The 25,570-nt window shown below is 38.0% G+C and overlaps 1 protein-coding gene across 1 annotated transcript in view; it reads right to left on the minus strand.

Annotated features, from left to right (window-relative positions):
* Nucleotides 1–215: 215 nt before the first annotated feature.
* COL1A2 (collagen type I alpha 2 chain) overlaps nt 216–25,570 on the minus strand; it is a 36,994-nt gene continuing 11,639 nt past the window's right edge. Inside the window, exons 12-52 of the mRNA XM_032252941.1 lie at nt 25,166–25,219; nt 23,594–23,638; nt 23,246–23,299; nt 23,100–23,144; nt 22,664–22,717; nt 22,067–22,165; nt 21,879–21,923; nt 21,666–21,764; nt 21,190–21,243; nt 20,966–21,073; nt 20,551–20,604; nt 20,347–20,445; nt 19,390–19,443; nt 18,828–18,926; nt 18,357–18,410; nt 17,760–17,813; nt 17,549–17,602; nt 17,223–17,276; nt 16,215–16,259; nt 14,987–15,085; nt 13,659–13,766; nt 12,903–12,956; nt 11,910–11,963; nt 11,161–11,214; nt 11,003–11,056; nt 10,805–10,912; nt 10,378–10,431; nt 9,472–9,525; nt 8,329–8,490; nt 7,031–7,138; nt 6,243–6,350; nt 5,800–5,853; nt 5,606–5,713; nt 5,412–5,465; nt 4,933–5,040; nt 4,405–4,458; nt 4,171–4,278; nt 3,582–3,840; nt 2,978–3,162; nt 2,041–2,283; nt 216–1,211 (exon numbers count right to left, since the gene is read on the minus strand). Of these exons, the coding sequence (XP_032108832.1) occupies nt 1,065–1,211; nt 2,041–2,283; nt 2,978–3,162; nt 3,582–3,840; nt 4,171–4,278; nt 4,405–4,458; nt 4,933–5,040; nt 5,412–5,465; nt 5,606–5,713; nt 5,800–5,853; nt 6,243–6,350; nt 7,031–7,138; nt 8,329–8,490; nt 9,472–9,525; nt 10,378–10,431; nt 10,805–10,912; nt 11,003–11,056; nt 11,161–11,214; nt 11,910–11,963; nt 12,903–12,956; nt 13,659–13,766; nt 14,987–15,085; nt 16,215–16,259; nt 17,223–17,276; nt 17,549–17,602; nt 17,760–17,813; nt 18,357–18,410; nt 18,828–18,926; nt 19,390–19,443; nt 20,347–20,445; nt 20,551–20,604; nt 20,966–21,073; nt 21,190–21,243; nt 21,666–21,764; nt 21,879–21,923; nt 22,067–22,165; nt 22,664–22,717; nt 23,100–23,144; nt 23,246–23,299; nt 23,594–23,638; nt 25,166–25,219 (3,561 nt within the window). The 3' untranslated portion in view covers nt 216–1,064. The remainder of the gene's footprint in view (nt 1,212–2,040; nt 2,284–2,977; nt 3,163–3,581; nt 3,841–4,170; nt 4,279–4,404; nt 4,459–4,932; nt 5,041–5,411; nt 5,466–5,605; nt 5,714–5,799; nt 5,854–6,242; nt 6,351–7,030; nt 7,139–8,328; nt 8,491–9,471; nt 9,526–10,377; nt 10,432–10,804; nt 10,913–11,002; nt 11,057–11,160; nt 11,215–11,909; nt 11,964–12,902; nt 12,957–13,658; nt 13,767–14,986; nt 15,086–16,214; nt 16,260–17,222; nt 17,277–17,548; nt 17,603–17,759; nt 17,814–18,356; nt 18,411–18,827; nt 18,927–19,389; nt 19,444–20,346; nt 20,446–20,550; nt 20,605–20,965; nt 21,074–21,189; nt 21,244–21,665; nt 21,765–21,878; nt 21,924–22,066; nt 22,166–22,663; nt 22,718–23,099; nt 23,145–23,245; nt 23,300–23,593; nt 23,639–25,165; nt 25,220–25,570) is intronic.

Below are 25,570 nucleotides of genomic sequence, written 5' to 3' on the forward strand. Positions count from 1 at the left end.
GCAGAGGCTCAGAGTTTCAAGATCACTCAGCCACAAGGAACAGAGCCAGAATTGGAGTTCAGCTCTCCTGGGTCCTCGTTCTCTGCTCTTTCTACCACACCAAACTGCCCTTTTTGCATAATTTCTATCTAATCAGAGGCACTTGGTCTAATGGCTGGTAGAGTTGCATATTTATATTGCAAAGAGCATTGAAGCAAGGAATTTTACTCAATATGTTCTTTTGGAAAACCAAACATGCTTTATTTCTTTTTTTCACAATTTATTTAAACATCTCACATATACAAAATAGGTACAATTTAATTTTTCTGCTTGCCCAAGAAACAAAGCTTCTATGGAACCATGGAAGAAGATGGAAATGAGACTGGCAAAGAACAAATGCTGAATTTGAAGAAGAGGACAACTTTGGGCAAATAATCTGCATGCTTTTAATTGGGAATAAGATGAAAAATACTAATGCTAAATCAAAATTTTTAAAAAATACACCACATGATACAACTTGATACAGGAGTATTTCTTCTCAAATTCTTCTAGCACCATCAACATTCTTCAAGTATCTGAAATACTATTAGTTAGCACCTTTGTATTATGAACAAAACAAAACAAGGACCTCAGTTCATTTCTGTGTAGGTCAGCACCTAACAATGTGGATCACACTCATGAGAAAGTGTTTTGAGGTAGTTTAAACCTTTGGAAGTTTGGGTTTTAAACTTCCCTCTGTGGAAGATATTCAAAAGCCACAAGTGGTGCAAATGTTCATGGTTTTTATTTTATTTTTCAATTTTTATTTTGGTTTTCTTACAAAGTTTGACATTTTCCACAACAGGTGTAAGAGTGTTGAAAAAATTCCAAATTTTGGGGGGAGCAGGGGAGGGAGTTAATGAAATTGTATTGCACAATGCTCTGATCAATCCTTCTTCTTTTCTTTTGCCCACAATTTAAGCAAGTAGATGTGCAGAAGAAATGGAAGGATTCAGCTTTCAGTTAAAAAAAAAAAGAAGAAGAAGAAATGGCAAAGAGAAAGTTTTTTTCCAATTTCTTTCTTTTTTAATTTAGGTTGAGTTCATTTATTTGAAACAGACTGGGCCAATGTCCACAAAGAATTCCTGGTCAGCACCACCGATGTCCAAAGGTGCAATATCAAGGAAGGGCAGGCGAGATGGCTTATTTGTTTTGTATTCAATGATTGTCTTTCCCCATTCATTTGTCTTTTTCTGTTAAAAGAGAAGAAAATAGATACATAAAGCATCACTATTTCTGAATCCGATAACTTCTGAACCATAGATTTCATAAGAACCACATTTTGGCATATATCATTCTGAAGACGTCTGCCCCAGATCAACAAGTCAATCTTTGAAATAACAGTATCAAGGGTGTCTTTAGTGGGAGGGGCTCCCTATTTAACAAAAACCAACCAACCAACCAAACAAACAAAAAAAACCCTAACAACATTTCAACACACATTCCAAGTGACTTATTTCTACAAAGTCATTTTTAGGATTGTTGTGTGTTCATCCATCTATGTGTGTCTTTGGGAGTGGGACCTGGGTGGGTAGGCAGTATTGTGAATTTTAATTTTTCTTCTATTTGTAGCATATTGTAGAGGAAGCATTAAAAGTTAAATGTAGGCCATATTAATAAGTAAAATAAAATACACATAACTATAAATTATAGCTTAGGCCACTAAAGTCTCAAGAAGTTTTAAGTTCAGGCATACATTACCTGTTAAAAAACTTATGCTGAAGGAAAAATAAAGCATGGACATAGTATGCATTTCATTATTTTGGAAGGCACTATCTGGTCAGAAATACTCTGACTTTTTCAACTGAATTTAAATACAAAATTAATATGTATAAATAAATAAATATAAAATACATACAAAAACGGAATTTAGTTATGAAAAACACAAAATAAGTTAGATCTCTTATTCTTCTGTTCATTTATCTCCCCACCTTTAGGCCCCTCTTAAGGGAGGCTGTAAGTTAGAATTGCCCCCTCTCATCCCACTTCCCGAAGCTATTCCCATATTTCACTGTTACTTACAGAGCAGCCATCTACAAGAACAGTGTAAGTGAACCTGCTGTTGCCCTCAGCCACAAGTTCAACATCATTAGATCCTTGCAGAATGACAGCCTTTTTCAGATTGCCAGTCTCCTCATCCATGTATGCAATGCTGTTCTTGCAGTGGTAGGTGATGTTCTGAGAGGCATAGTTGGCCAGCAGGCGCATGAAGGCAAGTTGGGTAGCCATTTCCTTGGAAGTCACTCCTTCTACATTATATTCAAACTACAGAAAATAAGAAGAAATTCTGGTTAAGTGGAGAAGGACTCAGATACTAAAAGTCAAACTGAAAAAAAAAAAAAAAGATCTCAGGAAGAGTAGACTCAGATCCAAGCTTAGGAGAAGGGTAATTTTAAAGAAAACTTAATTCACTTGTCTTTGAAACATCAGTTACCTAGATGAACATAAGACCTACTAGGCTGAGGCAAGGTCATCTAAAAAAGGTATTTGTTTCAATTAATCCTTTCTGAATATGATTCTGTTTTAGAATAATAGAATGAGGAGGTAGAAATTCTGACATTTTTCTTTTTCTATAATTTTGTAATTTATGGAATTCCAGTAGGCATTCAGTAAAGTTGGTGAAAAGATTTGATTAAAAATTCAGAAAAACTGCTCACATTTTGAAAATGCATATGCATGAGTGTGGGGTATATGTTAGCCAGTGTTCCTTCACACTAAATGACATTAGTCAGTTTTTGCAATGATTATCAATTAAATCAAATTTGAATAATAACTTTGAATTATATGGTTGCATCCAATCAATCCATCTTCTAATGTGCAATCTAGGACAAAATGGAACCCAGGAAAAGAACAGGTTCTTTTAATAAGCCCATTTTTGTCAGAGATTAAAAGGCAGATAATTAACAGTCTTACCAAAATATTATTTAGCAGAAGAGGAAGTGTTTGTGGGATTCCTCACCTGGCTGCCACCATTGATAGTTTCTCCTAGCCAGACATGCTTCTTGTCCTTGGAGCTCCTATACCAGTTCTTGGCTGGGATGTTTTCAGGTTGGGCCCGGATACAGGTTTCGCCAGTAGAGAAATCACAATATACTTTGATAGCATCCATAGTGCATCCTTGGTTAGGGTCAATCCAGTAGTAACCTTTTAAGAAAATAGCATTCAGATCATGAAACTTCTCACTGAGCAGAACATAGATTCTAATAATTACTAATGAAAGATACTGACTCTCATAAGTAACTTTTTTGGTTGTGCTCTTAGAGTTTACACCCCATTTAAGAGGAAGGGGGTGCCTATTTTTAAGATTATACAGTTTCTTCTCTCCCCACCTCCATGAAAAATCAAATTGGGGTACTTATTACTATGAAAAATAAAAAAAAAAATGCATTTTAAGAGAAACAAGGTTGGGTGCTGTTTGGGAGATGATGCTTCATTAATTGGGTATGATTTCACATAGTGTAATCTTTACCCAAATGCATTTTCACTCAAAACGTCAGTGGAAACTAATTTTGAAAAGCTCAATTTGTGAGAAGGGTCAGTCTGGTCTAGACATATTGACCTACCGCTGCTCCACTCTGGGTGGCTGAGTCTCAAGTCACGGCATGTGCGAGCTGGGTTCTTTCTAGAACCTTCAGGAGTAAGAAGGGTCTCAATCTGGTTGTTGAGAGACTTCAGAGTAGCATCAACTTCATAGTCCTTGGGTCTGAGAGAAGGTGCTAAGCGAGGCTGGTCAGCTCTGAAGAAGTCTCCATCGTAACCAAAGTCATAACCACCACCGCTTACGCCTGGAGGCCCAGGAGGGCCAGGGGGACCAGGAGGGCCCTGCAAAGGTGAAAGTGAGAGAGGACAGGCTTTGTATTTTGTTACACTGAGAGACATCCACGGCAGTAGATTTTCAATTGAGCTTTATACGGAAGCATGTTCTAATAAGTAAAAAATAATCAAGTTCATGTAAATAAATAACATGCTCCCAGGCACACTTGCAGGGATGGGCTTAACAAGCCCATTGCATATAGACAATTTCCAGATATTTAAGAGGATATATTGAAATGGGGCTAACTTTAATGTATTGCCATCGTTGTCTTGGTTTAGTTTGAAGGATACATTCCTTAGGTTGGTGATGTTCTTTATTATTTCCCAAATCATACTTACAGCAGGACCTTGGTGACCCTGAGGGCCTCGAATGCCAGCAGGTCCAACTGTGCCAGGATGTCCAGTTCGACCATCTTTCCCAGCAGGGCCAGAAGGACCAGCAGGGCCCTAAAGAAGACAGACACCAAGTGCATGTGAGCTGATAAATCCCACTAAGGGAGCAGCAGCCTGGGGCTCACTGCTGGCTTTAGCCTATGTTTCAGAGATGAACTGTCTTCTCTTGAATCCACCTACCCTAGGACCAGCAGGACCCACAGAGCCAGGAGCACCTTGATCACCATGGTGACCCTTTAAAGAGAGAACAGGAAAATCACACTTTCAGAGCACATGTCAAGAGATAGGTTTTTTTGTCCAAATTGAATAGAAAACTTTCATTTAAATGGACTCAGGATTGAGAAAATTGAAAATGTAAAGTGGGGCTCTTTTCTCCCATTATGTCTATTATATTCAATTATTTTTTTCACAAGCTATTTCAGCAGTGCAATATTAGTCATTCCTCTAATTATGTTTATTTTAAGTGGGGTTGAAGGACATTGTTGCCAGGAGATTTTAATATATGTATATTTCTATCTCCCTTAACCCTCACCTTTCATGTTGGGATGAAATAGCGTTATCTCCAAGAGAGAGATGGAGTTAGCCAGAGAATGGGAAATGGATATGATATAGGCTATAGTGGAACAACAGCAGTGAAAATATGAAGATTCTTTTGAACTGAAGGCCCTCAGGGTCAGTTTATGTGTGAGATGGCTACAGTTTACTTACAGCAAGACCAGGCAGACCCTGCAATCCGTTGTGTCCCTTTAAGCCAGGAAGACCTCTGGGCCCTTTATCACCAGGCTCTCCCTTATCACCACGAATGCCTTGTGGGCCCTATAAAGAAAGAGAAGGATGGATAAGACTCATCTTTTTAAAAAAATGACACTCACTTCTCCACAAATACTGCTTAATTCGTTTACAAATGTAACTCAGGACATGTAAGGGTCTAGTTGGGCCCTCACTTCTGCTTGTAATCTGCTTTAGTTGAGCTGTCTGTAAAATGGCTAGATCCTTGTAATTGTTTAATGCAAACAAGCAGAAGAGACTTAAGCTACCTCAAGTTATTTGTATCAATTCTCAGCATGGACTAAAAATTTTTAAAAATATTAAGTCTAGCTGATATATTATTTATTTTCTTAATAGGTGTTTTGGACTGATTCTCTCTAAATGTTAGTTTTTTAAAGAAATCTTCACCATGTACATACACTAGGACCTCTTGGACCAACAGCACCAGAAGGACCAACAGGACCAGAAGGACCCTGTGAAATGGAAAAGAAAAACACAACTCAGCCAGGCCCAAGATTCCCCTCCCCACTTCCCTACCATCCCCAAATGTGATGAAGTCAGAAGTGAAGCCCACAAGAATGCTGCACTGAGGGACTGGTATTCGCAAACTTACAGTTTCACCACGGTTTCCATGTTTGCCAGCAGGACCCACGGGGCCATGAGGACCAGGTGCACCTGCAGCGCCAACTGGACCAATGTTGCCAGGGTAACCACGCTCTCCCTACCAAAGGCAAAGTGAAGCTTAGCATCAATCTGGCTTGTATTTTAATCACTTATGGATTAGAGAAAGATGAAAAGTGTACTGACCTTGTGTCCAGGTTGACCATCGCGACCTGGGGGACCATCGTTCCCAGGATTGCCCTGTGAAGACACCACACAAATTAAGGCTCTTAGGGAGGCTCTGCTACCTACCAGCCCCTATATCTTGGCTACTCTGTGTTAATAACTTCCAGTGCTCTGTAGCAAACCCTCTTTTAGACTGCTAAAACTAGGGATAAAAATCTGCCAACCTAGATATTTTTTAAAGATGTTTTAAATACTTGGGCTCAATTTTTCAGTGTGCTAGTTAAAAGCTCATTCTTTGGCCTAAGCAGTTTTTTTTTATATTTTCAATACTAGGTATAGATATTATGGAGAAACCGATCATCTTGTTCAGAAATTTGGAACAAGAGAACCTCAGCTCAGGATATAAAGTTTCACGCAATGAAATCCTGTTAGGTTTTATTTTACAAACCAAGTGTTGGACTCACATCACGACCAGCTTCACCAGGAGCACCATTGACTCCAGGACTACCCACAGCACCAGGGGGACCACGAGCTCCAGGAGGGCCAGCAATGCCAAGAGGACCAGGTTCACCCTAAACAGGCAGAGAAGATAAAATGACATTCCTCTCATTGGATGGAATGCTAACCCCTGTCCCCACCTCCAAAACAACACTACTCAGGAGATTCTAGTTTGAAGAAAGAAGGTAAATTGAATGTGAATGGGCCACACAATTATAAGAAATATCATTAGTGTTATCCCTGTCCTCCTTCTCCACACATAGATGGCCAGCTTTACGTAATCATAAGATGTTGCTCTGTAAAAAGTGAGCCTCGTGTGTTTCAGTATCCCAAATGAAATGAATTCATAAAGTTGGTAGAGTTTATGGAGATGAGATGGTTTTTAGTTGTTGTCAACGTATAAGGTTTAATGGAATGATTCAGAACTTTCAGAGTTTCATTCTTCCTACAGGATAAATGATGCCAGCATTTCATATTGCAGAGGAGTAAATGCAATTAGAGACTGTATCGTTCTTAAGCGCGTAGAAAGAACAAAAATCATTCTGCATAATTTTAAGCTGTGTCTTTATAGTATGTGTCTAAGTAAGGTGGTATTAAAGCTTCTAAGATAAGTGACATGTGATCTGTATAAAGAAAATGCCATGAATAAAAATCTTAAGTGAAGTTATTCAGTGATCAATCTGTCACATTTGAAGTGGCAGCTTTTAAAATCTTTTCTTATGTTAATGTAGTCAGAATGGTGTCAAGCACTCACCAGAGCACCAGCAACACCTGGCAGACCACGTTCACCTCTCGAGCCAGGCAGACCCAGAATACCAGGAGCACCAAGAAGACCCTGAGGACCTGGAGTGCCAGGAGGTCCCTAAACAGGAGAAAAAATACCATGTTATGAGTAAGACCCTAGGTGATAACAAAGGTTGGCTTGAAGATTGTGAGAATAAACTGTCTTCAGCTTAGTAAAAGGCTAATAACCTCCTATTACTAGGACATATACTTGGATATCTTTTCTGTAGTGTTGACAGTGAGTTTACATCTTGGCATGTATACTTTTGTATCTGGTTTATCCTTGAGACCAATGGCACAACATTTAAAAATATGTGGTTAAGATGAATAAAGACACTTGGGGTGGTGGAATAGAGTTTTTATAGCCTCTAGGCAGGGAAACAAATAAAAAAATATTTTAAATTATTATGGATACATAATAGTTGTACATAGTTGTGGGGTGTTCTTTGAAAAACTAAAAATAGAACTACCATATGATCCAGCAATCCCACTGCTAGGCATATACACAAAAGACAGAAAATAAGGCTGGATGTGGTGGCTCATGTCTGTAATCCCAGCACTTTGGGAGGCCAAGATGGGTGGATGACCTGAGGTCAGGAGATTGAGACCAGTCTGACCAATATGGTGAAACCCCATCTTTACTAAAAATACAAAAATTAGCAGGGCGTGGTGGTGTGTGCCTGTAGTCTCAGATACTTGGGAGGCTGAGACAGGAGAATTGCTTGAACCAGGGAGGTGGAAGTTGCAGTGAGTCGAGATCGTGCTACCTGGGTGAAAGGGAGACTTCATCTCAAAAAAAAAAAAAAAAAAAAAAAAAAAAAGGAAAGGAGATCAGTATATTGAAGGGAAGCAAATTTTGACCCTGGCCTCTAAGGTTTAATAAGGGCACCTTTCAGAGTAATGTTAATACTGAACAGTGTATGTTTAAGAAATTGGTAGCCTACTGAGATTGATTAATTTATAGTAGGACGGCCACAGCAATGGATTCTGTTCTAATCCTAGTACCGGTAAGGTGCCCTCAGTAGCTTAAAGAGCTGTTGTGATAAAACTGTGAGTTCCCTCATTTATTGTCTTCCCATTTTGTGCTTTCTGAGAATTTGTGGAAGCCACAGCCCTTCAGTGTGGCTGGACAGATTTCCTGGCTCAACTGAGCTCTGCTTAAAAGCCTAGAATACTCATCAACAAATAGATGCCATTTGAAAATTTGTTTTGGGGCTTTATTTTAATTCAACATAAGGTATTAAGAAAGAGGAGTTGGAAATCACTTACAGCAGTACCAGCCTCTCCAGAGGGACCCTTCTCACCAGCGAAGCCAGGGGGACCAACTGCACCTGTTTCTCCAGTTCGGCCAACTGGACCTTGGTCACCACGAGGACCACGAAGCCCTTCTTTTCCAGCAGGACCAGGGGGACCAGGAGGGCCAGAAATACCCTATGAGGAAATGTACAAGGTTATTTCCTTTCTGTTATGCACCAAAGATCTGGAAGAGAGCAGCAGAGATTCTAGATCTTAAGATGCAAACAATGTGATGCAATAAAATAATACCCCAGTCATTTGGGGAACATATTTGGAGTTTTTAACATTTTTTCTTGCAGAAAGAAGCAAAGCTATTCCTGTCTTCCTTTATGAGGCTGTAACAAAGCATATTATGGAGGAGAGACTGTGGTAAATTTCTGTGAGGAAAAACATTGTGCCACTGATACTCTGGCATATTGGAATCAGAACTATGTAGAGTGATAAGAGTTAATGATAAATGAATGGGACTCTGAGTTTCGAAGGACTCTTCCTTTTCTTTCTTTCCGAAAGCCAATATGGGCATTTTGTTCATAATTGAGGAATCGCACATGCTTTTCAACTAGGTTTAATTAAATGTCTACAGGGAATGAAGATTTTTCTGTTATGAACCTGTAAAAAGGATTCCAAGAAATCAACATCTTTGCTATTTTTCTTTCCCTGAAACCTTAACCGGAAGACTTAATCCTTGGTAATTAATTAAATTTTCTTGAGTCCTGACAGGAGAGTCTGAATCAGAATTAAATTAGAGACCAAACCACCTTTAAATTCAGGAACAATTATACCTTAACAATGGAGGCAGAATGTTAGCCATAAAGGATAATTAGATGTAGAAATATCAGATATGTGACTAAAACTGTTCATTTTTTTTTCAAAGAGACCATGCCCCTGAAAGGGGACTGGTATTCACATGAATAAAAGCCTCTTAAACTGATATTATAAAATATAACTTGTGATGGTTTTACCTTAATGGTTCAGAAAAAACTGATTTCACACCAGGAGAGTAATAGCAAATAATAGTCATGTGTTTTCATGAAGAGTTTCTTACCAGTTTCCTACCAGAAGCCAGGCCTTTTGGCTAGAGTAAACAAAGACACATGTTTGGAGTGATTTACTTACAGAGGGTCCTGGGGGACCAGTCCGTCCAGCAGCACCAGGGAAACCAGTCATACCCTACGAGCCAAGCACATTAGAATTCCACAGTCAATATCAACTCCAAGAAGTTGGGTAAGATGGGAATTTCTTTCTTTTTTTTTTGGAAAACCGGTACACATGACCAGGGATAGACCAAGGGGTAAGAGGTAGGCAGCTTTATGTAGGATATTACTTAGCCAGGACCCTGAAGGCCCTCCTTCTCCACACATCTTCCTTACCAGCATGCCACCAGTTGCAATGCACATATTTTGCATTAAGGTTTCGATAGCCCTTTCTAAAATGCTGACATATTATCTTATGGTTCTAAAGGCATGAAGATAAGACACTATATCATTATTATACATTAATGTGTATATATTAATAACTATATTGGCCACCTGGCTGAGTGGTAAGGAATTGACACTTAATAAGTAATGGTGTTCATGGAGGAAAAAACAACAAATGACCTAGAACATTCAGCACTGTCCAGTGAGAGAATAAGTCAGTAAAGTCCATTTTTGGAGAGCTCTGGGTCTCTAGAGAATTGTTGTGATAGCATTGGCTGCAAAAGGGAAGGACGTAGTCAGGCAGAAGAAAGGACATATTAAGAAACAGATGAAGGGAACCAAAGAAATAGTCTTTCCTACTTCACAATTAAACTGTCTAGGGTCCGCCTTGGTTATTACTTCCAGTTAGGTGATAGCAACATATACTGAGTTCTAGCTGGATTCAAGTTAACATCAATATTGGAATTGCCCTGAATAGAACGAACTTGAATCTCAAATGTTTCCTCATGGTAGTCTAAATTTACCAAGAATTTCAAAACTTTCGATTTGTCCTTAATAGATTCTGAAGAAAGAAAAGTGGTCAGAGTCCATTGTAAATACTCACAGGGGGACCTCCATCACCACGACTTCCAGCAGGACCAGGGGGACCATTTGGACCCTAAATGCAAACAAAAAGATGGGGTCAAATCACACACAATGTTAATTATAAATGTTAACTTATAAATGTTAATCTTTTCTTCAAAGGGATCATTCCTGCATCTCTTAGGAGAAAATGTAAAAATAAAAAATGACTATCCGTCAGAATGTCCTTCAATATTACCACCCTTATGAGGTTATTAGAAAATTAAAACAATATTTATGAAACATTGATACATCGTAAAACAGTGTGCAAATGTTAATCCTTCCTTTATTTGCCATCTTCTATCTGGTATTCCCTGTTGCATAGTAGGCACTTGACAGATGTATGTTTAATTGTAAAATCTAATGGGTAGCTACACAGGCTGTGTGGACCATCAGTGAATTCAACTTACAGATGGGCCAGCAGCTCCGACGGGGCCTGTGGGACCAACACCACCATTTTCACCCTTAGGCCCTTTGGCTCCTCTTTCTCCTTTAGCACCTGGTTGACCAGCAGCACCCTGTTGGAAGGAAACAGTTCTGGTATTCTAACCCACTCTATTTCCCAACTTAGGATATTTTCAGATTAGTCTTCATTATGTGATACTCACAGCGGGACCAGCAAATCCATTGGGGCCAGCAGGACCAACCTCACCACGTTCACCCTAGGTGGGAGAATGGATTTTAAAATATCTTAGCAATCCTAGGTTCATCAATGTCTAAACATCATGAGGTGTGGGTATCTAAAATGATCAAGGTTCTTACTTACAGGGCTTCCCCGAGGACCAGCAGGACCAGCAGGACCAGCAGCACCAGCTTCGCCCTATAATGGGACCAAATATGAGTCTGTTAATTTGCCTGACGTGGATGCTTGAAGACTTGAGAGGGAGAGAGAACAGTGGTAGACAGTGGGCTATTGTCAGAGTCTGTAGCTGTCTTGGAAGAGATAAGCAATACACATTTCATGGAGTAAAATGAAGTGCATTTTTACTTAATGCTATATTCATTTTGGGGGTTAAGAGGTATTGGTTGTACACTTGAAAAAAACACTATAAATCAGTGTCCACAATACCAGGAGGAGGACATTTTAATTTTTAGATGGACATGGGGCTAATCTATTTGCTACAAGCTTTGCAATACAATAAATAAGATCTATTTTAAGTGGACTGTTTGATGTGAAATGGGCACACTATGTATTTTATTGATTTTTTTTAAAAAACAATTGAAGGCTTTGAGAAGCCTCAGTGCATTAGGATATTGTTAATAGGCAACATGGAAAGACTTTAAAACAAATGATAGGGATTAGTGTATAGATCAGATAGCTGGCACATCTATAGAAAGGAAAAAATAATTTTAAACATAAAGCATTTGTTTCCTGCTGCTCTATCACAACAGCTAGGCTTTTAAATAGGTGGGTTTTATACCAAGTCATAAAAATGAATTGCTGGGGCTCTTTGGGACTAGGGAAGGCAGGAAATTTTAGATATTGTTGCTGGCTCAGTGAAAATGCATGCTTACCCGGTCACCTGTGGCTCCAGCAGGACCAGGGGCACCTACAGCACCAGGAGCACCCTAGTACCAAAAAGGAAACATGTTATTAATAACACCCCATATCATCAAAAGTGAACCTAGTCGTTTCTTTTGCTGTGCTTATACAGTGACTGAACACTTTTACTGTGCTCTGGTTGGACATCAAGAAGGCTTCTGATGCATTTCAGTTCTAATTGCCAAGACTATTAAAAGCCACTATCAGAAGGAGAGTACTCCAGTAATAAAGGTTATGGAAATGTGTAAGTTAAAGGCAGGTCAGAAATTTGGGAGATCTGAGCTTTCTGCTATTGTAAAATTCCCTGCAGAGCAGCAAATGAGTAGCCTTGTTTGAAACTGTTAGAACTATGTGATTCAAAGGAAATACTGTTACAAATGTGCTACAGTCAGTTTTCAGCTCCAAAGGAGAGGTGAAAAAAAGAATCCAGGCCAATTGTGGCCTGGAAGACCCACGATGCTGACACTCTATATAGGGTAATTAGACCATCATGTGATTATCTTTGGCATCTTCATGGCATTAACATCTTTAGGGCTGCTCTTTGGGTGACAAATTTCTAGGGAGTACCTTTGAATAACTATAGAAACTTGTTAGAGGTTCTGGCTTCTTAAAATGTAAGAGAGTATTTTTTTAAAGCTCTATTATCACTTGAAACAATCATTCAATGTTCTATTAAACCTAAAGCTTTTGGTCTATAGTCTGTAGTTGGTATAGTTAACATAGGGAAGTTAGAAAATTCAGGGTATTATTTTCAAAGAGGTTAAATCCCGTTGAATTTTTCCTTTGGAACACGTAAAATGATACTATTAGTCATAGACCCAGGAAGGAAAGGAATACTATTTTAATAAACTTGAATCCTTCGTATGTGTGTGTGTGGGTAGTTGTAATTTGGAAACTTCTCAATTCAAATGCTAAAAAAAAAAAAATCTAAGTACAAACAAACATACAAACAAAATTCTACTCACACGAGCACCATCTCTGCCAGGGTTACCAATTTCACCTCTGAGACCAGGTTCACCCTGAAAGTATAAAGCAAGGGCAACTTTTTGTTTTCTGACCAAATTTTTGAATCAAAATTAATATAATATTAATAAAAATAAAATAAAAAAACTTTAATAAAGTTTTTTTTGACAGAAGATGCTATTGATACCGTCAATCATTTAAGATTTTTAGCAATGTTTCAATTCCTTACCATTCATTCTGTAGAATGCTAATTGAGAAAAAAAATGAGGAAAAAATAATGCAAGGCCATCTCCAGATTAAACAATCTTTTCTAATTTCCGTACACCCTCCTGAAGCATAATCAAGCAAGGTACAGATTCATGTGGACAGAATTGTAAGGGAACATCACAATGGGCTGCAGCGCCTGATCACTCTTATGGCATAACTAATGCAGCAGCACGGTTGACAGCTGTTCAATATAGCTTCTTCCCATTAATTAGGGCAGGATGAGGCATTATTGTTAGTGGCATTAAAATGAGCCTCATGTATTACTCAACACCATCTGTTTGTGTGAAATTCCATGATAGCAAGGAATTTTGCCAGATTAGTGAGTTTAGAAATGTGTAGGTGCTAGGTGGCAGAGGGAAATGTATGTAGATAGATATCAAAATGCTACCAGACCACCTGCCAAGAATTGTGAAAACTTGGGCATCTTTGTGCAGCCTTCTTTGCTATTGTTCATCAACAATATATATTAGGGTTCAACACTGGGAGGGTACCTTTTCTCCCTTGCCTCCAGGTATGCCAGCAGCACCCCTCTCTCCTGGGAGTCCACTAGGACCAGATGGACCAGCAGTGCCCGCAGCACCAACAACACCAGGTTCACCCTCGAGTCAAACACATATGAAATCAATTTTAGTGGAGAAAGAAGAAAACAAAGAATCAAACTCTTGAAGAATTCCAATTTAAACAGTTATCTAGAAAGGCTTCTTGTCAGCTTTGAAACACAAAGAAGGGCTGGGCTATTGAAAGGAAGGAGAATATAGCAGAGAGGGATGCTGTTAATGACATGGTGACGGAAGAGATGAGGGTGTGGGAGTGCACAGCTGCGATTCTTCTATAACCTGCTTCAGTCCTCTTAAGGGTAGCAGGCATGGAGAAGAAGAGGATAGGACAATGGGAAGCAGAGAGTAAAAAATGTTTATCCACAGACATTTTTCAAGGATAAGTCTCTTAGCCCAGATAGAAAACATGGAAAGAGGCCCTATCAATTGAGGAGATGTTTGCATTCTAATCTCCTTAAGAGCAGAAACTGTATCTTCCATTTTTATATAAAACCCTACAATTCCACATACTTAAAACCTGTTGACTAGCTTCTGAGATAAACAGATCCCTTTGAAAGTACTACCTCATAACACCTTAGTTTCTTTATTTCCTCTCCTTCTTAACGTTGTTTTAATTTTTCCCGAGAATATCCTTCCATATGCTAATACAGCTTTTGGCAACTAATGTTTACATTTTTTTCCCCAGAGTTAAGAATTAAAGTAATAGGCATCATCTTCTTTTTATTGTGGTTAAGGTAATCTCTTTTTTAGAAATGTATAATAAGTCTATTTTAAAATCTAAACCACAGATTTTATTTTGGAACACAAGTTTCCAGATGTATTTTTGGGGTGAATGTATTGTCCAATGAATTTTCATCATCATAAACTCTTATTATTAAAATTTAGACTACTTTTTGAAATTTTACTCTATGGAATGAGATGTTAAGAAGACAAAAGTTTTTTCTCTGAAAATAATGTCCAATGTATACAATGTTTCTAGATTAAAACAAGCACATAAACAGTGTGATAAGAAAAGAGTGAAAACCCATACTAATTCATTTATGTTTGGTGAATACTGAATTTTCCCCCACAGTTTGTTGCTGTTGTTTGTTTAGAATAATTCAGGTCCACTGGAATCAAATTGCTCTTTACTGAGAGGGAAGTCATCACAGAACTGGAAATAAATAAAAATCTGAAAAACAATTATCTTTCTATTGTCAAGTGTCTACTTATTGTAGGGTAGACTGGGCCAAACCAGCACTATATAAAACATAAGAGTTTACCTTGTTTCCATCAGGCCCTGGGGGTCCAGAAGGACCTCGGCTTCCAATAGGACCAGTAGGACCAGCAGCACCACTCTCACCTGGGGGACCACGTTCCCCCTGGAAAAAAGTGATTAGAAGAAGTATTGCACCATTCATCACTTCCAGGGATACTGTTCTACATATGAGAGTTTACACTTGTGTAACTTTTGAGCCCTGGTTCTGCATTTACTAGCAAATTAAAATTTTTTTTGTTACTAATTTCCCCACTAGTAAAATGAAGAGATTGATGAGATCTTCTCTGAAGTGTCGCTTAGCTCTAATGCTCTGTGACTACAACTCCAGAATTTGTTGCTTCTAGGGTATAATATTCAACTTTTGAAATTCATTTTCCTTTTCTGGGGAGTCTTTTCTGTGATAAATCCATAGGCAAAAACAGATGCCAGTTATGTGTAGTATTAAAAGGAAAAGATTGTGTCATTTTTTTGAATACAATGGAGGTGTAGATAAGATTAGATATTCTCCTATCATGCCCCCCTTTTTGTTGTGTAACAATGATGTAATAGTTATAATCATGTGTATTATAATGTATATATGTATTTGTGTATATATCTTTGTTTATCTAAATATCTCACAATTTACATCTAAATATCACTAGAACATATAGCATTCTATAGCCCAGAATATTTATCACATAGGTTCACACTGTAACTGTTTCAAAAGACCTTGATATTAAGTTGATTCTTTGAGCTTCCTACATATGTGTTAACTATTGACATGATCGAATACTTTCAGGGCAAATTAATCATTTCAGTTATGCTAATATCCACAGAGAAATTAAGTCTATTTTTTTCATATGACTACTCATAAGTTCAGCTTTAGACTTTGAACATGAACACACATTGCCAAAATTAACTTTAGATCTTAGTAAGATATTACTTTTCCTTAGCTCAAACTGAGCCACTGTCACAAATGTAGCATAGTTGTCTATATAAATCACTGACTATAATATATATAGTGATTTATTTATGTTTCTTATAACCATGTAATCATTGAATAGGAAATATGAGCACTAAACAAAACAGTCTACTATCAGCTTAGAAATCTCATGCTCTCTACAGTCTACATTTGACTGTAGAAGAGCCCCAGAGACTTGTTGCAGGGTCATCAATGGCTTTAAGGAGAAAACACTACTACTTTTTAAAAACACATTGCCAGAGTTTATGAAAGTTAATGAAGTAGCACTTACTCTTGGACCAGCAGGACCAGGGAGACCAAACTCACCAGGGAGACCCTAGGCAAAACATGAGAATAAATAAAGCATGAAATTTATGTGTGATCTCTAAATTCACTGCTGATTAAGATATTTGAAAAAATTTGAAAGAGTGAAATAAAGCCGGCACTATCTACATGAGTGCATAAGTACACAGGTTAATAAGAACAACTTTTAGTACTGAAAGATACAGACAGAGAGAATTTTTTTGGTGACAAAAATGTATCCATCCCAGAGCTTGGTATCAAAAAACTTGTTTCCTATTATTTAGTTTATTGCCTTTTTAAAAAGTGACAAAACTGACTATTTCCTTTGATAATAAGATAAATAATAATGAACAATATTAGACGTTGCATATTTTTAGCTATATAACAGAGTGTCTTCTTAAGAGAAATTATCATATTCGGTACATTACCTAGTTAATTGTATACCCAAGTGTATCTCTTTTATTACTGACCAGCTGTCTCCTTAATGTGCCCTACTGTTGACAAAGGAGACCAGGCCACAGAATGTAACTAAATTGAGGCACATTCATCACAATTAGAGAGAAAATGACTCAGAACTCATGCCCTGATTGTGGATAGCAGTGTCAGATCTGAATGCCAAGAAAAACATAAAATAAAATTTTCAGGGTCTAGTTTGATTGAAAATCATGCATTTCCTTTTTCATTATGGAAAGGAAATAATTTGTATCTTAACATTATCAAGAACAATACAAAAGGTAAGGCTACTAAATGAAATATTCATTGATAGATTTTACTTTCATAATGTGATGTTTCATTAAATCTGGAAAACAAAGTAATCAGAACTAAAGTAATTTGGCTCATTCTCTCCATCAGCACAAACATATGTAAAACACTGTCATTAACATATGAAATATGAAATTTTCTTTTACATATTATAATTGCATAGCAGTGGGGGTATTAAACAGGGGGAAATTCCCAAGTTTAGTAGTTACTATTTACTATTACTTGCTTTACTCACCCTTTCTCCTGGTTTGCCAAGTTCACCGGCTGGACCTGAGGGGCCAGGCAGACCCTAAAAATGAAAAGAAATACAAACAATCCTATGGCTATGTTCAGGAAATTTGCTAATAATTAACTTTTGGGGGTGGTGGCTACCAAATATCAACATGAGCATGATTGTATGTTATTAAAACATTGCACAAAAGTTTGTTTGAAAAAATGTATCTTTCTTTGCTTCAGTCCTGAAATCATGTTTATTGTGGTGGAGAAGAGAGATACAGAACGGTGATTTACAGCTGAATAATGTGACCAAAGGTGGTATTGTATAGGTTTGAGTTGACTTACCTGGAAGCCTGGAGGACCAGCGGGACCCTGTTCACCTTTTCCACCTTGGACACCCTGAAAGTGACAGGAAAGAGAGCATAAATAGCATGTAAATGTATGTCACCACTGCTGTCTAGCCATATAACACTTGGACTCAAAAACAGAGATGGTCAGTTTGAATGACTATATGCATTCTAGGGCAGAAGAGCACAAGAGTGGGAGAAATACTCACCTGTGGTCCAGGAGGTCCCTGAGCACCATTGTTTCCATCAGGACCTGGAGCACCCTAAAAATTTTTAACAGAAAGACTGATGGTTACCTGAGAGCCAGGCAGTTTAAGATGTCTCAAAACCTCATGCATTACTTCCTTAAAACAAGTTTGTCATTTTAGCATGGATTAAACTCATTGTGGGTTCCCACCAAAGCCCAAATACTGCCTACTAACTTTTTAAATTTTTAATTTGTGTGGGTATATAGTAGGTATATATATTTATACTCTATTTGATAGGACTCAAGTGAAGTCTGCAGATACAAGGCAATTTTTAAAAGCCAGAGAATGCTACTACATATTCATACCCTTTTAATTACAAAATAAATAAAACAAAAGCAAAGTGCTTCTGTATTTTTGACCTAATGTACATTCTGATTTGTTTTTGCTCACTGTCTTATAAGTTTGGTTTTTAAAAAAAGACATTTTATGTTGGTAAAAGGACCCGTGGAGATGCCATCTTGAAAAGAAAGGGACAGAATATCAGATGGGGTAAAAAAAAAAAGTGTGGTTCTTAGATGAATGATATGTGAATAGATCTGTACACAGGCTGGCACCTACCCGAGCACCAGCAAGACCAGCATGACCTTTATCACCGTTTTTGCCAGGATCACCCTGTAGTAAAAATGAAAAACAAAACAGAACAAAAAACAGCCTTACACATTTAATGTCAAATTAACCACAATGATTTTGGAATGCTGATTTCCTGCTTGCTTTTGTGTTCTTTTGAGATCCCTAGTCTATGGATTCTGTTATCTAAGGATAATCCATCACCATGCAGCTCTGGGTACAGTAAGATGTCCCTGAGTCTGGGGAAGCATGGGGCTCAGGGGATGGATTTTCAGCAGGGATACAGGATACTCTGGAGGTCAACTTTTAATGTGGTAAGAATGTGATAAGTGGCCTGTAGTTTTCCTGTGTTGAACGGAAACCCCCTGAGACTGGACTGATTCCCAGGAGAGAAATACTAGAGTTTTGGTAAAATATAGGCACCAAAAGTGCTGAGAGTAAGAAAGATGTGGTGATTCTTACAGTGGGACCTTTGGGTCCAGGGAATCCAATGCTGCCAGGCTCTCCTCTTGCTCCAGCTGGACCAATTGGGCCAGGCCTGCCGTCGATGCCAGGGAGGCCCTAAAAGCAGTTTATTTCAGGTTTACTCAGGGTCAACATGTTCTTACAACCTCAAGCTTATGATGCTGCCATGGGATGAAACAGAATAGTTTTCTGAATGCACAGAGCTTCTTGTATAAAGCGTCAATAAATTATGAATCCATTTTCCTTTTCTAACCAGGATGTTGGTACACAAATAGCCAATTCAATCTCATATGTACGCAATTTCCCTGGTTCCCTTCTCTTGCCATACCCTTGTCACCTGCTTCAATTTTCCCTGCCACGTTTTTCTCTTCCCTGCTCTGCTTTCAGTCCTGCATTCATTTGGACTCCATAATTACAATCTATTACTGTGCATTCCCAGTTGATGTATGTGTCTGATATTTATTTTCAATGTGCTCATGTATAAATAAGCCACAAAATAGACTTGATAAGGGTGCAATAAGTGTCCTTGAAAATATAATGGAAAATGAGCAATACTTACGACAGGACCTTCTTTTCCAGCAGGGCCAATATTTCCAGGGGAACCAGGAAGACCCTACAAAATAAATGAGGATGCTTTTACATTGGCATTTTAACTCACATACTCAAGAATCAGATTGACTGAAGTCTCACAAAGGCACTTCCCCACCGCCTTGTTGCCTAGGGTAAATCATTAGGAATATTAGCCACTAGCTGGGAAGTGTGAAAAGAGCTCTGAAATTTTGTATTTTTTTGTGGCTTTCCTTTTATTGAACTTTAGTGCAACTGATCCATTCATAGATATCTCAAGAAACTGTTAAGCAACATGCTATTTGGACAAAATGTATCATGTTGTTTACCTCGTAATAGAAAAACTAATACTTTTAGTAAGCATTTTCCAAAGTGGATATTTTATTGCTACATTTGGTGTCCCTACTACATGTTTATGGTACAATTACAGTTGATATTCACCCATAAGAGATAATGGAGGCAAAAAAATTACTCTATTGCTATGGATTAGAGTGTCTATGGACCTAAAGGTTATTTTTCCATAGCTAGTGTGATGCTGAATATATTACAGCACTTTGTGATTGCTGGAAAAATGACTTCACTTATGAATCTAATAAACGAATAATGTATAGTCCTAATATATTTCATGAACACCTTATATAAAACTCACAAATTAAGATAAAAGATTCATGCTGATAGGAGAACCAGTCTAATTTGGATATATTAAAATAGATCTATTCTTCCAAAAACCTTATAGCCATTGTATCAAGTAATAAATAGAAAATTTATGAACTAATTAAATACATAAAAATACTGAGATTTGATAAAGTTAAGTTAAAAATGTAACTGTCAGCAAGGCTACTAACAAATCTACTTTTGATGTTTTTATTGTTAGCTTCAATATTAACTAAACCTTTACAGAAGGAAATAATGCCAGGTGTGATTTGCTCAGAATTGGTCTGAAACTTACTCTGGGTCCCATGAGACCAGGCTCACCAGGGCGACCAGCATCTCCATTGGGGCCTCGGACTCCAGCAGGGCCACTTGCACCTCGACTACCAGCAGGGCCCTATTCAAAAGAAAGAGAGAGGGGAGGAAGATGCTAAAGCTAATGACACACCCACTACCAGAAGCATCAAGTTGCTTCCTAGGAAGTAAGTGATGGACAGCTTACCATGACGCCAGCTCTGCCATCAGCTCCAGGAAGACCACGAGAACCAGGACTACCCTGCAAGAAGTTACATGAAATAGAGGGAATTAAAGAAATCTCTTGACTTTGATAAGGTAGAGTTTGTTAAAACATAGCATGATTTCCTTATGGGGGAGATACAGACACAACCAAGCCAAAACACTTCACCCAACTCCCAGAGGAATTCATAGATGAGCATCCTGAAAAAGTAGGTCAACACTGTTTCCAGGCCGATTTTATAACATATTAAATTGAGAGTCACTGATTTAATAAGGCAGATGGAAAGTAGATGCTTCTTTTGCCTAAGAAAACACAGTCAGTAATTTTGACCAGTTCCCAAGGAAGGGGTGTCATGATCTGTCTCTCATGTGTTTGGTTGTTGGGAGCATTTGATACCTACTCTCAGCCCAGGAGGTCCTGGAGGACCAGCAGATCCAGCTTCCCCATTGGGGCCTCTCTTTCCTTCTTCACCACTGGGACCAGGAGGACCTTGGGGTCCAGCAGAGCCCTGTTTAATGAAAAGAACGAAAGAAGGGGAGTAGAAAAATAATTTTTTTGTTATGTCCAGCTGGAGAAACTGGAATAAAAAAATAATTAACTTTATAAAATTGTGATGATACTTACAGGCTCACCCTTGTTACCACTCTCTCCTTTGGAGCCAGCTGGACCAGGCTCACCCTAGGATTTAATACAAAACAGTGGGCAAATGACAAACACTTGTCAAAACTCTCTTGCAGACAAATATCTTAGAATATTTGTGGGTCAAGGTAAAGAGAAGCTCAAGTTCTTTAAGAAACGTGCCTAGGTCATATTTAAATTGCCTACAGGGGAATGGTATTAGTTGAAGGGACAAAACTGAGATTGTAGAACATTGCCTCATTTACCTTGAGGTAATGATCTAAGATAACAGGAGGGGCATGTCTGTGTGCATATAGCAGATGGGAATGTACATACATATACTTATATATGAAATATAAACTAAAAATGCTAAGGAAGGGAAAATAGGAATAGTAAAACTACAAGTGGAAGTCTAGATAGTGATGAAATGATGGCAGAGCTGGTATTTCAGGATGATGAGAACCACAGTCGGGACCACTTACAACAAGTCCTCTGGCACCAGTAGCACCAGCAGCACCAACAGGGCCAGGAATACCACGGGGTCCAGGGAGGCCGGGAGCCCCAGCAACACCAGGAAGGCCCTGTGAAGGAAAATACAGTGTGGTCCATTAGGGAGGTGATGGGCTACAGAGGCAGCACACATTAAATGCCTTTAAAATTGTAGCAGCACATTTTAGCTACACAGATATACTCACAGCAGCACCCTTGGCACCAGCAAGGCCATTTGCTCCAGGATTACCCTATGAGGAAAAGGAAAGGAGAAGGGTATTACTTAATTGGAATATTTCTGTTCTTCTTTGACCTCACCTTCATTCTTCTTCTTCCCCTTGCCCTGCCCTTGTTTTTTTCTACTCAATAAAGGTTAAAGACATTGGCTACTTACAGGAGGTCCAACGGGGCCGGAGAGGCCTGGAAGACCCACTTCACCACGGGGACCAGCAGGACCAGCAATACCAGGGTTACCAATAGCTCCAATTTCACCCTAAAAGAGGAAATTAAACCAAGATTTTAACTAGCAAATAATGAAACAGCATATGTGTTTTTAAGACACCAAGTTTTAGGAAATGTCTTCATAAAGCTTCAAAATTGCAATTATTTTTCTTATCTGTTTCATTACAACAAGATTTGAGTTTGGCTTTCTATTTTCTTTGCCTGGTTCTGCCATCTTGGCTACTGTTGCCACCTTCCTTCTTCTTCTGCCTCTCTATGGTTGACTCTGTTTCTCAGTCAGTCCTAACTAACTTGGGAGAATCAATTTCCTTGTTGCCATCTATATCAATGATCACAGTGTGCAAATGCAGAGAGATGATCTATTTCAAATGTAGAGTGAGAAAACTGGTCATTCTATGTCCATTTTGAAGGGAAAGAATAATTAAGGTAATTTTTGTAATTATCTCTCTATCTGCAAACACAGTTCCAATCTTTCACATCACAGTAAAAAGTTCATCAAAGTAGTGACAATGGTCACCAATGTTTTTACCTTGGGACCAGGGGCACCTGGGAAGCCTGGAGGGCCAGCAGACCCAATGGGACCCTGAAATCAAAGCAGAAGGTGGTAAGAAATGTCCTCCAAGTTAATTAATGAAACAATAATAATGACAGAAGATTGAAGTTGCTTACAATGGCATGATACTATTTGATATTAGCAAAGAAAAACCTGACAGCCATTCTGTTGTCATTAGGATCTCATCAAAGGCAAGACACTCATAGTATCCAGGGTGGGGGAGATTTTGCTTCATACATCAATCAAAAGTTCAGGTACTTATAAATGGCTTACACTACTTATAAGTAGAGCCTTCAAAAGACCTCACAGAACATTTGGTAAAGTGTCTGAAATGATGCTATTTCATAAGTTAACAAACAGCTCCCACCCCACACTCTCAACCCCTTTCAAATTCCCCAGTGTCAAAACTTACAGCAGGACCCACGGGACCCACACTTCCGTCACTGCCACGGGCACCCTAGGAAGAAAATAAAGAGGAATATTAGGTGGAAAGTTAAACAACAGTCATTAGAAGATTTTTTTTAAAGGATAAAATTGAACAAAAATGGAAGCACTTACAGCTGGGCCAGGGGCACCAACACGTCCTCTCTCACCAGGAAGCCCACGGGCTCCCTAGAAGCAGAAATATTTTCAATAAAATCCAGAATGTTAATTTAGAAAAAGTCACAGGCATCATTTGCTATGTTCAATTTCCAATGTGTACAAGAATACATTAAAAATAAATAAGTCACCTTCTAATTCCAACTAAAAGGTAGTGGATTTCAATTAAGTAAGCAGAAGGCTATTAGAAAAATATCAAAGAATACAATGCTGAAGGATACAGTGATTAGCAAAAACATTAAAGAAGTTCCATCTCACAAAGAGTGTGTACACATTTAAATTTACAATGAAGTAATCAACACTTACTGTTTGACCTGGGGTTCCATTTTCACCAGGGGCACCCGGTTCACCCTACATCGAGAAGGATTGAGTTTTTGTTCAGTAAATATAACAATTATTTTTTCTGACAGTGCAATTTTATCCTATTATTTCACTTTGAATCATTCATATATTTCATAACATTTCTTACACATATAGATTGTTTTTCAATTATGCCAGACACACAGATTTTAAAATGTGCTAACATGAGTTTTTATTCAGATAGTACCACATATCAAGGTTCTAAGGAGATGTGGTCATTTGAGTGTACCTCCTCCCCAATTTCTCCATTACATTCTGGGTATCATTTATATATTAGAAATGATATTATAAAAAGAGATGGCAAAGGATAAATTTACTTTCAATGTAACCATATTTATCCTCTTTAAAGTTATTTTGAACACTCAGTGTTATCACTTTCATAAAATGTGCATAAAAATTGAAGTTTCATAATATTTTTAGAGCTGTAATATTTATTTCCCATCTATATTCTTATCTTGAGTAAAAACCAGGGTAGTAGTGGTAGTGGCAGGATTTAATACTATGGCACAGGTAAAAGAACTTTATTTTAAAATAATCTGATTTAGATATAGGGGAAATATGGTTTAAGAGACCTCATAAGGACCCTTCATTTCCAGGATTCTATGTGAAGTCTATTCCTTGGGAATAAGCGTTGAATGGAAAGGGGGATAATTTCTAGTCTATGACTTTCTAACCTCTAGATGTGTGACTTTGGGCAAGTCACTGGCTGTCACTAAGCCTCAGTTTCCCACCTCTGTAAAATGAGGGGATCTCCAAAGCTCTTTGCAGCTCTAACATTTTATGATACAATGATTAGTAGTCTGAGCTGTTATATCGGGCTCTTGGGAGAATGAGTTTGACCTTATCCATTTGTGTGGCAGCTGGAAAGTTAGAACAGATTCTCCATATTCATGTTCATTTCTGGTCCCACTAGTATTCGTTACTCATTAATTTGTAATTACGTTGGTATTCACTTTAATATCACATTATCTCCTTAATAGGAAAGAGAACATTTTATAGTTGAAAACGCTGTCAGAGAAGAGCCTAGCCAAGAGATAACACACTTCTGAGACTTTAATTACCTAATTAAAATTTTTTTGAGTGTGCACAGATAAATCACAGGCAAGAGGTTGAAAAGTGTATAGTGACATGAATGTACCTATCTAATTAGTGCGTGGCAAAGGAGAATTTAAGGTTTAAAATAATACAAAGTGTCCTAATGTCTGATTATGTTTATTTACTTTTATTTTGGCTACAGAGATACACTGAAATTATAGAAAGAGGAAAGAAAATGGAAGAAGAAACTATTAATATTATTTTTATCTCAATTGTTTAATTGGCATTGAATTAAATAAATATTAATGATTGACCTTTTGTCACAGACTCTTATAGTTTCTATCACTGAGGGCTTTGAAGTATGGAAAAGGAAAAATAAAAACTTTTAGAATATGGGTAGTATTCAGTATAATATACTTTTTTGGAGATCATGGGAAATTTCAATTAATTGTTTAAAAACAATGCTTCTAATTTAATATTTACCTTCACACCAGGAGCACCAGGCTGTCCCTTCAATCCATCCAGACCATTGTGTCCCTGAAAGGTGAGACTTATTAAAAAATGCTGTTCCATTATAGTGTTTGGTCAAATAAAAATTGTATATCTTTGCCATTAGTCTCTCCTGGGCGAATCTTGTCTGCTGCAGTAGAAAGAAGTCCAGTGTTCTAGGTCCCAGCAAACTCAGTCTATTGCCCTAGGTAGGTCACTTAACTTCCTTGCCATTGAGAGAGAAGGATGGAGGACTCACATCCTTTCCATACTTAATAATTCTATGATTTTCAGATGGTCGTAAATACTCATTAAGTAATACATGTTCTATATAATTTTTCCTGTAATGAGACTGTTTTTTGGTAGCTATGAACAGACTGAAAAAATTGCACCTCATTT

This window comes from Sapajus apella, unplaced genomic scaffold, assembly GCF_009761245.1.
Source record: "Sapajus apella isolate SASKATOON/1434 unplaced genomic scaffold, GSC_monkey_1.0 scaffold81, whole genome shotgun sequence".
NCBI lineage: Eukaryota > Metazoa > Chordata > Mammalia > Primates > Cebidae > Sapajus > Sapajus apella.